The sequence below is a fragment of the Oryctolagus cuniculus genome, chromosome 4, assembly GCF_964237555.1.
Source record: "Oryctolagus cuniculus chromosome 4, mOryCun1.1, whole genome shotgun sequence".
NCBI classification, from domain to species: domain Eukaryota; kingdom Metazoa; phylum Chordata; class Mammalia; order Lagomorpha; family Leporidae; genus Oryctolagus; species Oryctolagus cuniculus.
In genome coordinates, this window is record NC_091435.1 from 169,799,428 (window position 1) to 169,813,434 (window position 14,007).

General features: G+C 56.7%; 1 protein-coding gene across 1 annotated transcript in view; it reads left to right on the forward strand.

Annotated features, from left to right (window-relative positions):
- The window catches only part of FBXL2 (F-box and leucine rich repeat protein 2), a 96,501-nt gene that overhangs the window by 73,152 nt on the left and 9,342 nt on the right, over nt 1-14,007 (forward strand). The window contains 6 exon segments of the mRNA XM_051818546.2: nt 7,623-7,691; nt 7,789-7,884; nt 8,067-8,193; nt 10,116-10,190; nt 11,419-11,549; nt 13,236-13,296. Coding sequence (XP_051674506.2) covers nt 7,623-7,691; nt 7,789-7,884; nt 8,067-8,193; nt 10,116-10,190; nt 11,419-11,549; nt 13,236-13,296 — 559 coding nt within the window.

Genomic DNA, 14,007 nt, shown 5'->3' on the forward strand with positions numbered 1-14,007 from the left:
TGAAATATCAAGTCAAAGAACATGCAGTCCATACTGGATGCCTGGGTTCAGTCCCCAGTGCCAGCCCCTCATTCCGGCTCCTTGCCAATTCAGAAACGGAGGCAGCAATGACGGCTCAAGTGGTTGGGTCCCCGCCACCCACGTGGGAGACCTGGGTTGGGCTCAAGCCCCTGGCCCAGTCCTCTAGGGAGTGAAGCAACGAGTGGGACTCCTGTCTGCCTGCCTCCCTGCTCTTGAACAGGAAATAAATTTAAAAACACTTTTAAAAACCAACCAAAAACTCAGCCAACTGGAAACAGAGGGACGCTTCCTCAATTTGATGATTACCTATAAAAAGAAAAAAAATCTATGGCTAACAACATACTTGCGAGCTCTCCCCTTGAGTTAGAGATCCCCTTGAGTTAGGCCAGTGTCGCTCCCTGTCTTCGTGGAGGAACGTCACAGGACCCTGCGTTGTTCTTTCGTCTGCTCGGCCCTCCCCGGGTTTGCTGCTGGTTCTTCCCGGGTTGGCTACCGTCCCTTCCACCTCCGTGGAAGGGCGGTTCCCCCTGCCACTTTCCCCACTTCCGCAGGGGAGCAGCACACCGCCGGCCGGCTCTCTCGGGGGCTGCTCAGATGTTCCTCAGGTGTTCCCCTTAGATGTTCCTGGTGCATGTTGTCTCTCTCCTCCTTTATAGTCCTCTTCCACCAATCCCAACTCTGCTACCCACACGCCGAGTACGCTGCTCTCCTCCAATCAGGAGCAGGTCCTACAGTTTATTGGTTGAACTGGAGGCAGCTGGGTAGAAGCTGTTTGCTCCTTTCCCAGCGCCATATTGTGGGATAGCAGATGCATAGAATAAGTCTTAATTCCAGTAACTTAGTCTAGTCCGAGTTGCTCCCCACAGGCCAGTGCTGTGTCATGGTGGGCAAAGCCATCGCTGTGACACTGGCGTCCCACACTGGTGCTGGTTTGTGTGCCGGCTGCTCCATTCCCAATCCAGCTCCCTGCTAATGTCCTGGGAGAGCAGTGGAGGATGGGCCAAGTGTTTGAGCCCTTGCATGAACGTGGGAGACCCCAGAGAAGCTCCTGGTTGCGGCCACTTGGGGAATGAACCAGTGGATGGAAGATCTCTCTCTTCCTCCCTCCCTCCCTCCTTCCCTTCGTCCCTCTCTCCCTCTTTAAAAGATTTATTGATTTATTTACTTGAAAGTCAGAGTTAGAGCGAGCTTTGATCTACTGGTTCATTCCCCAAATGGCTGCCGTGGCCAGTGCTGAGCCAGGAGCTTCATCTGGGTCTCCCACATGAGGGCAGCGGCCAAAGCACTTGAGCCATCTTCCACTGCTTTTCCCAGGCCACTAGATGAGGGCCGGATCAGAAGTGGCAGCTGGGACTCGAACTGGTGCCTATAAGGGATGCAGACACTGCAGGTGGTGGCTTAACCTGCCACGCCAAAGCACCAGTCCTGCAAAATAGTCTTTACGATGAACGGGCCACTAGCAGGGAGCTGGATCATGGTGGAGCAGCCAGGACTCAAACTGGCACTCGCATGGCACTCACTGAGGCTTTGCCCGCTGTGCCTCAGTATGTTCTACATACAGACACTCAGCAGGTTTTTGTTTTAGAAGTATTTTCTCCAAGTTTATGGTTTATTTTTTTATTCTTAATGATCTTTAGGAAGAGAACCTTTTCATTTTGGTGAAGTTCAGTTTGTCATTTTTCTTTTACGGGTCATTCTTTTGGTATCACTTATTGAGAAATTGTTGCCTAAATCCATGGTCATAAAAATTTTCTCCTATTTTCTTCTAGAAGTTTGTAGTTTAGATCTAATGATTGATTTGGGGTTGATTTTTTTTTTTTAAGATTTATTTATTTATTTGAAAGAGTTACACAGAGAGAGAAGGAGAGGCAGAGAGAAGAGAAGTCTTCCATCCGCTGGTTCACTCTCCAAATGGCCACAACGGCCAGAGCTGCATCAATCTGAAGTCAGGAACCAGGAGCTTCTTCCCAGTCTCCCACGTGGGTGCAGGGGCCCAAGGACTTGGGCCATCTTCTTCTGCTTTCCCAGGCCATAGCAGAGAGCTGGACAGGAAGAGGAGCAGCCAGGACTAGAACCGGCACCCATACGGGATGCTAGCACATCAAGCCAGGACTTTAACCCACTGTGCCATAGCGCTGGCCCCTATATATATTTTTTTTTCCTATAACATTAAGCCAGTCCTCAATCTTGCAGTTTATAAAACCCCACTTAAGTTGTAATATGTTTTCTATATTATTGTTAGATTCTATTTGTTAAATTTTTCATCTGCTTTCATGAGCATTAATGTTTTATTTTTTTTTTCTTGTACTGTTTTTGTCTGGTTTTGGTTTCGAGGTAATGTTGGCCTGGCCTGATGGAATGAAATGGGAAGAATGTCTTCCTGTTAAGTTTTCTGGAAGCGTTCATGTCAACTTTGTGGGTTTGATCTTTTTTCTTAAAAATTTAGTAGAATTCATCATTGAGGCCATCAGGTCCTGCCTGTTTGTTGAAGGAGTTAAAGGAGGTTTTTAACTACAAATTCAGTTTCTTTAACGTGTATAGAACTCTAGTTTTTCTTTTTTTTTTTTTCTGAGTTTGGTGGTTTGTGTCTTTTACGTTTTCCCTTTCATCTAAGTTCGTGGATTTATTAGCATGAAGTTTTTGTTATATCTCCTAACTATTATAGTATGTATAAAATCTGCAGTATTATATAGTATGTATAAAATCTCCTTTTATTTCTGAAACTGGGTAATTTTTGTGCCTTTTCCCCCCTGTTGGTTGGACAGAGTTTTTTAATTGTATTGAAGCTGTCAAAGCATTTGTGTCCGCTCACCTTTCATTATTTCTCTGTTTTCTACATCATTGATTTAACGTTTTGTTTACTTTGAGTTTCATTCAGTCTCTATTTGTCAGGATAGAAGCTGAAGTTGTGGGGACTTTTTCTTCACTGACGTGGGAACTGAGCGCTGCAGATGTGCCGCAGGGTGCAGAGTTAGAAGCATGCCGCAGACTCTCACGGCTCTGCTGCACTTCTGTTCAGCGCAAAGTGCTGACTGCCCGTGCTTCTTGACTGTGGGTTGTTCAGAAGTGGATTCTTTAGTTCCCACATATTTGGGCACCTTCTGGACATCTTCATGTTACTGATTCCTAATTTTATTCCATTGTTATCACAGAACATACTTTGCATGGCCTTGAGTCCCTTTCATTTCACTGGGACTTGGTGTGTGACCTTGCTTGGTGGATGACCCACGTGCACCTGTGTAGGACGTGTTTGCAGCTGCTGCTGGGGGAAGTGTCGGAGCAGGGTGGCGGGTGGTGTCTCTCCCTCCCGTCAGCCCTGTGACTCAGCCATTGAGAGAAGAGTATTTCAATCTCTGCTTCTAATTTTATGTCTGTCTACTGCTCCTTGAGGGTCTATGAGTTTATTTTCCTCCCCCACCCTCCCCCTCCCCTCCCCCCCACCTTCCCTCCTTTCCCCTCCCCCCTCCCTCAACCTTCTCCCCTTTCCTTCCTTCTCCTCTCCCCTCCCCCACCTCCCTCCCCTCCCTCCCCTCCCCACCTCCCTTCCCCTTCCTCCCACCTTCCCTCCCCCTCCCCCTACCTTCCCTCCCCCCACTTCCCTCCCCTCCCCTCCCCTAATATTTTTTTTTAATAGAGTGGACAGTGAGAGAGACAGAGAGAAAGGTCTTCCTTTTGCCTTTGGTTCACCCTCCAATGGCCGCCGCGGCCAGCGTGCTGTGGCTGGCGCACCGTGCTGATCCGATGGCAGGAGCCAGGTGCTTTTCCTGGTCTCCCATGGGCCCAAGTACTTGGGCCATCCTCCACTGCACTCCCTGGCCACAGCAGAGAGCTGGCCTGGAAAAGGGGCAACCGGGACAGAATCCGGCGCCCCAACCGGGACTAGAACCCGGTGTGCCGGCGCCGCTAGGCGGAGGATTAGCCTAGTGAGCTGCGGCGCCGGCCTCCTTTTCCTGATTTTTTGGTCTCCTTTCGAACTAATTATTTTTATGATTCCATTTAGTAAAATATTTTAGTTGATAGCTAAAACTTCATTTCATAATTTTAGTGGTTAGAGTTTATAGTACACATCTTATTACTGTCTACCTTCATTTATCCTCACTTATACATTTTAATTTGACTTGCGACATAAACTCAACAGTAGTTCGTTAGTATTTTAACATTCACTTATTTTTAAAGAATTTAACTAGGAAGTTGTATATATCCAAATAGTTACCATTTCCAGTATTCTCCATTCCCTTGTGCAGACACATTATTTCCTCTTGCGTCATTTTCTTTTTTTTTTTTTTTTAAAGATTTATTTCTTTGAAAGTCAGAGTTACACAGAGAGAGGAGAGCAGAGAAAGGGAGAGAGGGAAGGAGGGAGAGAAAGAGGGAGGGAGGGAGAGAGAGGTCTTCCATCCGCTGGTTCACTCCCCAGTGGCCGTAATGGCCGGAACTGCACTGATCTGAAGCCAGGAGCCAGGGGCTTCCTCCAGGTCTCCCACGTGGGTGCAGGGGCCCAAGGACTTGGGCCATCTTGTACTGCTTTGCCAGGCCACAGCAGAGAGCTAGATTGGAAGTGGAGCAGCCAGGACTAGAACCAGCACCCATATAGGATGCCGGCACTTCAGGCCAGGGCTTTAACCCACTGCGCCACAGCGCCGGCCCCTCTTATGTCATTTTCTTTCTGCCTGAAATACTCTTCAGCATTGATTTTTACTTCAAAATGTAGTGTACTTTGGGAAAAAATTTATTCCCTGCATTGAAAAAATAATTTTTGCTAGATTTTGTGTTTTTAGGTTTTTGTTTTCAGATTTTAAGGATGCTCCTCTCTGTTTTCTCCCTTTTTTTTTGTTACTGATGAGAAATCTGTCATTTTTTAATTAAGATTTGTTTCATTTTATTTGAATGCAGACAGAGACACAGAGACAGGCAGCGATCTTCCATCTGCTGCTTCACTCCCTAAATGCCCATCACATCCAGGGCTGAGTTAGAACAAAGCCAGGAGCCTGGAGCTCCATCCAGATCTCCCAGGTGGGTGGCAGGGAGCCAAGCTCTGGGCCATCACCTGCTGCGTCCCAGGATGTGCCACGACCGAGACCCAGGCCCTGTCCAGGACGTGGGCGTTCCAGGCGGCACCTAACTGCTGGTCCAGGTGCCCACCTGTCCTGTCATGCTTATTGTTCTAATTTAAGATTCATTCATTGGTTGGTTTGTTCATTCATTCGGAAGGCTGAGTGACAGCGAGGAGGAGGGAACGGGAAGGGTGGGAGAGAGGGAGAGGGAGAGGAGTGTCTGTGCTGGTTCACTCCCCATATGGCTGCATCAGCAGGGCTTGTCCAGGCCAGAGCCAGCACCAGGAACTTCATCCTGCTCCCCACATGGTGGCATGCCCAAGTGCTTGGGCGTGTGGCCCTGCCTTCCCAGCACATCAGCAGGAAGCTGGATTGGAAGCAGCGCAGCCGGACTTGAACCTGTGCCCCAGTGTGGGCTGCTGGCACGCAGGAGGCAGCATGACCCGCTGTGCCCAGTGCAGCCCTGGCCCTCAGTGTCACTGCCCTGTCCTCTCTCTGGTTGCTGCCAGCACGTTCTCTGCACTGCCTTTGAGCGGCCTGGCTGTGGTATGCCTGGGCGCACCTTGTCCGTGTTTCCTGTGCTTAGCTGTACAACTCGTGCACATGTGTGAGCCCCAGAGAGGGTGGATTCGGTTCAGTGAGGGTGTTTGGGAAGTTCTGTGGTCCCGGGGGCGTGTCTGACGGCGGTTCTCACAAGAGGGTTGGTCGTGGAGGCCAAGCTTTGCTGGTCACCACGTGGCTGTTCCTCCGCAAACACCCACCACTGCCAGTGCCCGGCCCCTGCAAGACAGCCGGCCAACAGGGCCCAGCCCCAGACCATGAGTCCGGGTCGACCCCTGCCCCCCGTAAGTCGGTTCTCTGGGTACCTCCTCGGGTGGCGCAAAGCTGATAACACGGGGTTCTTTGAACTCCTTGCTTCTGTGGGTTTCCGGTTTTCCTGAGGTTTGGGGATGTGGGGATGTGGCCATTGTTTCCTCAGACATCTCCCTCACCGTGCCGTGGGGCTCCGGTCATGGCTGTGCGTTGTGTTACCTGACGGTGTCCCGCGGCTCACTCGCGCTCTGGGTTTGTTTTTTTTTGTTTTTTTTTGTTTTTTTTTTTTTGTTTTTTTTTGTCTGTGACTCTTTTTGGATAGCTTGTATTGGCAAGTCTCGAGGTTTACCAATCTTTCTACTCAGTTGCTGACAGCACCCATAACTTGGCACCTCAGCCGTTGTCGTCGCCACCTCGCAGTTTGGATCTCGGTGTCTCTCGCGTCTCTGCATGACGTATTTGGTGTCTACCCGGGCTTCGTGGGCTGTATTTCACGTACTGCAGTTACGCTAATGTGCTTCTCTGTGCTTTCTGCCATTGAGTGGATTTCCATAGAATGGATTTTCTCCTCATTAGGGGCAACTTTTCCTCCTTTCTTGACATCATGATTGTTTTTGTTTGATGCCAGACATGTGAGTTTTACTCTGTTGAATGCAGGATATTTTTGTATTCCTGTGAATGCCTTTGAGTTTTGTTCTGGACTGCAGTCGAGGTACTCGGAAGTAGTTCCTTTCCACTCCTGTTCTCAGGAGTCGTTAGACTGGACCAAGGCAGTCCGTAGTCTAAGGCTGCTTGTTCTCTACTCCCAAAGCAAGCCCCTTGTGTTCTCCCTGGTGACCCGTGAGGATCCATTTTCCACTCAGGACTGGTGGGAAGGGGCCCCACGCCCCTCCTGGGGTGGGCCCTGGCTGTTCCAGGCATACTTGGTGCTGGATTCTTTCCCCAGCCTGGGGCTCCCCCACGCGTGTGCTGCTCAGGACTTCCCAGGGGGCGCTCTGCGCGCTCGGCCGCTCTGAGTCCGCTGCACGTCAGCGCGCTTCTGTGTGCGCTGGAGCCAGCTGCCGCAGTCTTCCTGGACATCAGCCCCTCCCCCGCCCATCAGGCTGTGCAGGGCAGGCCCGGAGGAGAGAAGCCCGGTTTGGAGGCTTTTGGGTGTGGAATGGAATAGTCAGGACTCGTCCGACGCGATGTATTGATGCCTGAGCCGGTCCCTGCTGATTACGTTCAGCAGTGAGTGGTCCCTGTGGGATCTGGCCTTGCTACAGACCCACAGGCCATCGAAGCGTGCTTGCCAGTAAAGGCGTGGGTGTGGGTACTGGGCGACACTGCTCCCTCCCGGGGCCAGAGAAGGTTTCTCCAGGCAGCTCAGTGACGTCAGGGCACTTCATGGCACAGGACAAGGAGGCTTCACTTGCTTGTTTCAGACTGATTTTTCTATTGAGGGGAAGGAACAGGGAGCCCGGCTTCCACACCCCGATGACTCACCACGGTAGGTGTGAAGAGTTGATGAACAGGTAGTCGACCCCAGGCCCAGAGCCGCAGCACTGACACTGCCGCTCCCTAGAGCAGCAGGCTGTCCGGGCGCCTCCGAGATCCACCCCCGAATCCGCTGTGATCTGTGTGCACAGGAATAAGAAGCTCGGGGCGAGCTACTCCGAGTGTGAATGGGTACCCCTGCCCTCTAGTGGCTGCCTGGAAACCTGCAAGGGGTTTTAAAGCGTTTTCTCGTTCTAGGACTTTTGCACAGAACTGCAGGAACATTGAACATCTAAACCTCAACGGGTGCACGAAGATCACCAACAGGTGAGAAGGGATTCGCTGGGAGGCCCAGTGGCCGCGGGGAGGGAGGGCAGAGGCGTGGCTGACAACGTCTGCAGTGTGCCTGCCCTTCTCCACCCAGCACCTGCTACAGCCTAGGCAGATTCTGTTCCAAGCTGAGACATCTGGACCTGACCTCCTGTGTGTCCATCACAAACAGCTCCTTACAGGGGATCAGGTAAGGGTGCTGGTGTCCGGCGAGAAGCCCCGAAGCTGCACACACTCGGCGTATCCTGGGAAGCAGGTGGCTCGGCGAGGTCCCTGAGAGCGTGTCCCTCTGAACGCCGGCGACGCCCCGGGCTCGGGGTGGTGGTGAACTGTCTGAAAGCCTGCGCATGACGTTTCTGCTCTCTGTCACAGCGAGGGCTGCCGCAGCCTGGAGTACCTGAACCTCTCCTGGTGTGACCAGATCACAAAGGATGGCATCGAGGCTCTGGTGCGGGGCTGCCGGGGCCTGAAGGCCCTGCTGCTGCGGGGCTGCACACAGGTGCCTGGGGCTGCCAGGGGTCCCCTGTGGGGTGGGTGGGGCCGCACACAGGTGCCTGGGGCTGCCAGCAGGTCCCCTGTGGGGTGGGTGGGGCTGCACACAGGTGCCTGGGGCTGTCAGCAGATTCCCTGTGGGGTGGGCGGGGCCACACACAGGTGCCTGGGGCTGCCAGCGGGTCCTCTGTGGGGTGGGCGGGGCTGCACACAGGTGCCTGGGGCCAGCAGGTCCCCTGTGGGGTGGGCGGGGCCGCACACAGGTGCCTGGGGCTGCCAGCGGGTTCCCTGTGGGGTGGGCGGGGCTGCACACAGGTTCCTGGGGCTGCCAGCGGGTTCCCGGTGGGGTGGGCGGGGCTGCACACAGGTGACTGGGGCTGCCAGCTAGTCCCCTGTGGGGTGGGCGGGGCTGCACGCAGGTGACTGGGGCTGCCAGCTAGTCCCCTGTGGGGTGGGCGGGGCTGCACGCAGGTGCCTGGGGCCAGCAAGTCTCCTGTGGGGTGGGTGGGGCTGCACACAGGTGAATGGGGCCAGCAGGTCTCCTGTGGGGTGGGTGGGGCTGCACACAGGTGAATGGGGCCAGCAAGTCTCCTGTGGGGTGGGCGGGGCTGCACGCAGGTGCCTGGGGCCAGCAAGTCTCCTGTGGGGTGGGCGGGGCTGCACACAGGTGAATGGGGCCAGCAGGTCCCCTGTGGGGTGGGCGGGGCCGCACACAGGTGAATGGGGCCAGCAAGTCTCCTGTGGGGTGGGTGGGGCTGCACACAGGTGCCTGGGGCCAGCAAGTCTCCTGTGGGGTGGGCGGGGCTGCACACAGGTGCCTGGGGCTGCCAGCGGGTCCCCTGTGGGGTGGGCGGGGCTGCACACAGGTGCCTGGGGCTGTCAGCAGATTCCCTGTGGGGTGGGCGGGGCTGCACACAGGTGAATGGGGCCAGCAGGTCTCCTGTGGGGTGGGTGGGGCTGCACACAGGTGAATGGGGCCAGCAAGTCTCCTGTGGGGTGGGCGGGGCTGCACGCAGGTGCCTGGGGCCAGCAAGTCTCCTGTGGGGTGGGCGGGGCTGCACACAGGTGAATGGGGCCAGCAAGTCTCCTGTGGGGTGGGTGGGGCTGCACACAGGTGCCTGGGGCCAGCAGGTCCCCTGTGGGGTGGGCGGGGCTGCACACAGGTGCCTGGGGCTGTCAGCAGGTTCCCTGTGGGGTGGGCGGGGCTGCACACAGGTGCCTGGGGCTGTCAGCAGGTTCCCTGTGGGGTGGGCGGGGCTGCACACAGGTGCCTGGGGCTGTCAGCAGGTTCCCTGTGGGGTGGGCGGGGCTGCACACAGGTGTCTGGGGCCAGGAGGTCCCCTGTGGGGTGGGCGGGGCTGCACACAGGTGCCTGGGGCTGTCAGCAGGTCCCCTGTGGGGTGGGCGGGGCTGCACACAGGTGTCTGGGGCCAGGAGGTCCCCTGTGGGGTGGGCGGGGCTGCACACAGGTGCCTGGGGCTGTCAGCAGGTCCCCTGTGGGGTGGGTGGGGCTGCACACAGGTGCCTGGGGCCAGCAGGTCTCCTGTGGGGTGGGCGGGGCTGCACTCAGGTGAATGGGGCCAGCAGGTTCCCTGTGGGGTGGGCGGGGCTGCACACAGGTGCCTGGGGCCAGCGGGTCCCCGGTGGGGTGGGCGGGGCTGCCAGCAGGTCCCCTGTGGGGTGGGCGGGGCTGCACACAGGTGAATGGGGCCAGCAGGTCCCCTGTGGTGTGGGCGGGGCTGCACACAGGTGCCTGGGGCTGCCTGCGGGTCCCCTGTGGGGTGGGCGGGGCCGCACACAGGTGCCTGGGGCTGCCAGCAGGTTCCCTGGGGGTGGGCTGTGGGCGTGTCCCCGGGGCCGCTGCTGCATTTGCCTTGGTGCCCGCCCTCCCCTTCACCTGCCCCCTCCTTGTTTTTTCTGTCCACTCAGTTAGAAGACGAAGCTCTGAAGCACATTCAGAACTACTGCCCCGAGCTCGTGAGCCTCAACTTGCAGTCGTGCTCAGTGAGTGCCGTGTCCCGCCGCCGCTCCCTCCCGCGGGAGCCCAATACCGAGTATCCTTCCCGCGGGAGCCCACGGGCGCCAGGTCCCACCATGCGCTCCCTCCCACGGGAGCCCACGGGCGCCAGGTCCCACCACGCGCTCCCTCCCACGGGAGCCCACGGGCGCCAGGTCCCACCACGCGCTCCCTCCCACAGGAGCCCACGGGCGCCGGGTCCCACCGCGCGCTCACGTCCTACGGCGTGCTCCCTCCTGCAGGAGCCCACGGCCCCTCGCAGCAGAGGCGATGGGCAAGCGGCCACGTGGCCACACCGCGGCTTCTCGTCCGGGCTCCGCAGGTGGCTCCCAGTTTGCCAGGAATGAGGGCAGCATTGGCAACCACAGAATGCTCGCGCTCAGGGCAAAGCCCCGGCCCTCCCCGAGCACCATGCCGGGCAGCTCCTGAGGTTCCGAGCAGCGGGCGGGCGGGCGTGGGGAGAGCGGCACCAGCGGGCGGGCGGGCGTGGGGAGAGCGGCACCGTGCACGCCAGCATCCCCGTGTCTGTGTGGATGGAAGGGAGTAAGCGCCCTGAGAAGTAAGGGGCGTGTGCAGAGCACGTGGGGTCAGCTGGCGCCAGCCTGGGAGGAGGCGCTGGGCCTTCCTCACTGCCTGGAGGGCGACAGCCGGTCCCAGCTCCCCAGGGAGGAGCCGTAGGTCTGCAGAGTCCCTGATGGTGGCAGGAGACAGAATCTGTCACCTTGTGGGCGAATCTGGATCTTCGGCTCCTGGACTGTTCACTGGGCGCCCGGCTCGCGGTGGAGTGCGCTGCAGATCGCAAGTTCATTTTAAATAATGTACTGGGTTTTAATTTTCTCCAAGGCATTTGGGGAACTGTTATAGGAATACACTAGTGTGATTTGTGTGGTGGATAGCTGCATCAGAACTTATCATGTCACGTAGCTAGGCACATCTCATTAGCTTTTTATTGAATCTGATTTTTTTATCACGAGTTTATAAATTTTCCTAAAACAAACCCATGAAGTCTGTTTTCTCTAGGAGAGGGAAGAGGAGTGTTAGCTCTGTCCCCCGTGACTAAGCTGCAGTGCTGGCAGGCGACGCAGACCAGGCACGAGCAGCGCCTGCCTCTCCCTCTTACTTGGGCGATGCCAGCGCAGCGGAGCCGGGAGCCGCCCGTGCTGCTGCCGCCTCCCCGCCTCCCCTGACGGCAGCTCCCCTGGTCTGTTTCCCCAGCGCATCACCGACGAGGGCGTGGTGCAGATGTGCAGGGGCTGCCACCGGCTGCAGGCCCTCTGCCTCTCAGGCTGCAGCCACCTCACCGACGCCTCCCTCACCGCCCTGGGCCTGAACTGCCCGCGACTACAGTGAGTACCACGCGCTTCCTTGCTTCGCGGCCCAGAGGTGGGCTGGGCTGGGCCACGCACCAGGCACCGTGCGGGCGACACGGGCAGTGCGGGAGTAGGCAGCGGCTGTCTGACGCCGGCCTGCGGCGAGACCGCGCGTAGGGGCCGTCTGGCACCAGGGACCCCAAGCCTGTGCTGCCCACCTGTTGTTACTGCTTGGGGAAGCGGAGCGCTCTGACAGCCCCACGTCCGCAGGTCGCCAGGGCCGCCTCTGATCTGCCGCTAAATGCACAGAACGAGGGAGAGAGTGTGGTTACCTCCTGGTGACTGTCTCCCCCGCTGGAGCAAATGTTTGGTTTGGACAAATAATTTACTTTTTGATTCACAAGGTGTAATGCAGCATTTTTGTTACTCACTGTGAATATTCAAACTTTTAAAAAATATTTATTTATTTTGAAAGGTAGAGTTAGAGAGAGGGAGAGACAAGACAGGTCTTCCATCTGCTGGTTCACTCCCCCAAATGGCCCCAACAGCCAGAGCTGTGCCGATCCGAAGCCAGGAGCTTCTTCCGGGTCTCCCACACAGGTGCAGGGGCCCAGGGACTTGGGCCATCTGCTGCTTTCCCAGTCGCATTAGGAGAGAGCTGGATCAGAAGTGGAGCAGCCAGGACTGGAACCAGCACCCACATGGGATGCTGGCACTGCAGGCGGCGGCTTTACTCGCTGTGCCACAGCACTGGTACCTCAAACTTTAATGATAGAAAAATGCCAAAGCACAGCACAGTCAGCATCAGCTGAGCTCACCCAAGTCCTGGGCCCTGGGCCAGGCCCCCACCCCCTTTTTTTATTTGACAGGCAGAGTTAGAGACAGAGAGAGGTCTTCCTTACGTTGGTTCACCTCCCAAATGGCCACTATGGGCAGAGCTACGCCGATCCAAAGCCAAGAGCCAGGTGCTTCTCCTGGTCACCCACTCAGGTGCAGGGCCCAAGCACTTGGGCCATCCTCCACTGCACTCCCTGGCCACAGCAGAGAGCTGGCCTGGAAGAGGGGCAACTGGGACAGAATCTGGTGCCTCGACCGGGACTAGAACCCAGGGAACTGGTGCTGCAGGCGGAGGATTAGGATTAGCCTAGTGAGCTGAGGCGCTGGCGCGAGGCCCGTTTTTAAGCACGTCTCTCCGGGGTAGGTTCCCGTACCCTCTGATCTGCAGAGGAGAAACGGTATAGAGGCAGAAGTAGAATTTGAAGAACAAGCATTGTTAATGTCTGTACAGGATTTATTATACTTTTATTATTTATCATTTATTGGATTCTTCTTTTGCAGTGCTGTAAGGGAGTGTTTAGCTGAGAGATGTTTCTCGGGCAGCCATCCCTGTTAAACCCGGGTCACTGAGAACTAATTATGGTTTTCGTGGCCTACGACAGGGTTATGATTAACTGCCCTGTATTTCAGGAAGGTTTTGCTAGGTGCAAGTTCATTGTCACTGGACTGGACTAAGGTTTAAAACCGCAGCGGTGTGCTGGTGTAGGGGAGGATCCTTGGACTGGCCCGACCCTCCCTTACCTGCCCAGGAGGGACGGCGTTTGTGTGGGTGGAGCTCTGGGGCTGGCAGCAGACGCCCAGGTGTGTCGGAGAGCAGAGCGCGTCCTGAGCCGAGTCCCACTGTTGAGCAGTGCTTGCTTTCTTCTCCCCTGCATGCCCCCTCAGAATTCTGGAGGCTGCCCGGTGCTCCCACTTGACTGACGCAGGCTTTGCACTCTTGGCTCGGGTAAGGCATAGGATTTACTTATTTATGTATTTGACAGGTAGAACTACAGACAGTGAGAGAGATAGAAAGGTCTTCCTTCCGTTGGTTCACTCCCCAAATGGCCACTACGGCTGGCGCACCGTGCCTATCGGAAGCCAGGAGCCAGGTGCCTCCTCCTGGTCTCCCATGGGGTGCAGGGCCCAAGCACTTGGGCCATCCTCCACTGCACTCCCGGGCCACAGCAGAGAGCTGGACTGGAAGAGGAGCAGCCGGGACAGAATCCGGCACCCATGTGGGATGCCGGCACCGCAGGCAGAGGATTAACGAAGTGAGCCACGGCGCCGGCCCCAAGGCGTGGGTTTTAAAGAACAAAACCAAATTGTACCTCGCCTCCAGTACTCCAGGTGACTCGGGAGTGGTGTCGGGTGTGCTGCAGAGCACCGCGGGAGAGAGGCACGAGGCAGGACAGGACCCTTGGTCCCTTAGCCGCCCCGGCAGAGGGCTGTGGCAAGGGGCGAGCCTCCTCCACGCAGTCCCGTGGGACCACCCTGCGCACACGTCCGCCCCGGCAGGAGCGCCCTCCTCACACGGGTGCCGCCTCAGCTGCCCTGCTCTGTCCTCGGCACTGCTCTGGATCGCTGACCACAGGCCTGCTGCCCAGACCCCGCATCCTGCCAGGGCGCGACGCACTCTTCCTCCTCCCTGCTCCGGTCCCTGGTCCCTGCACCAGCA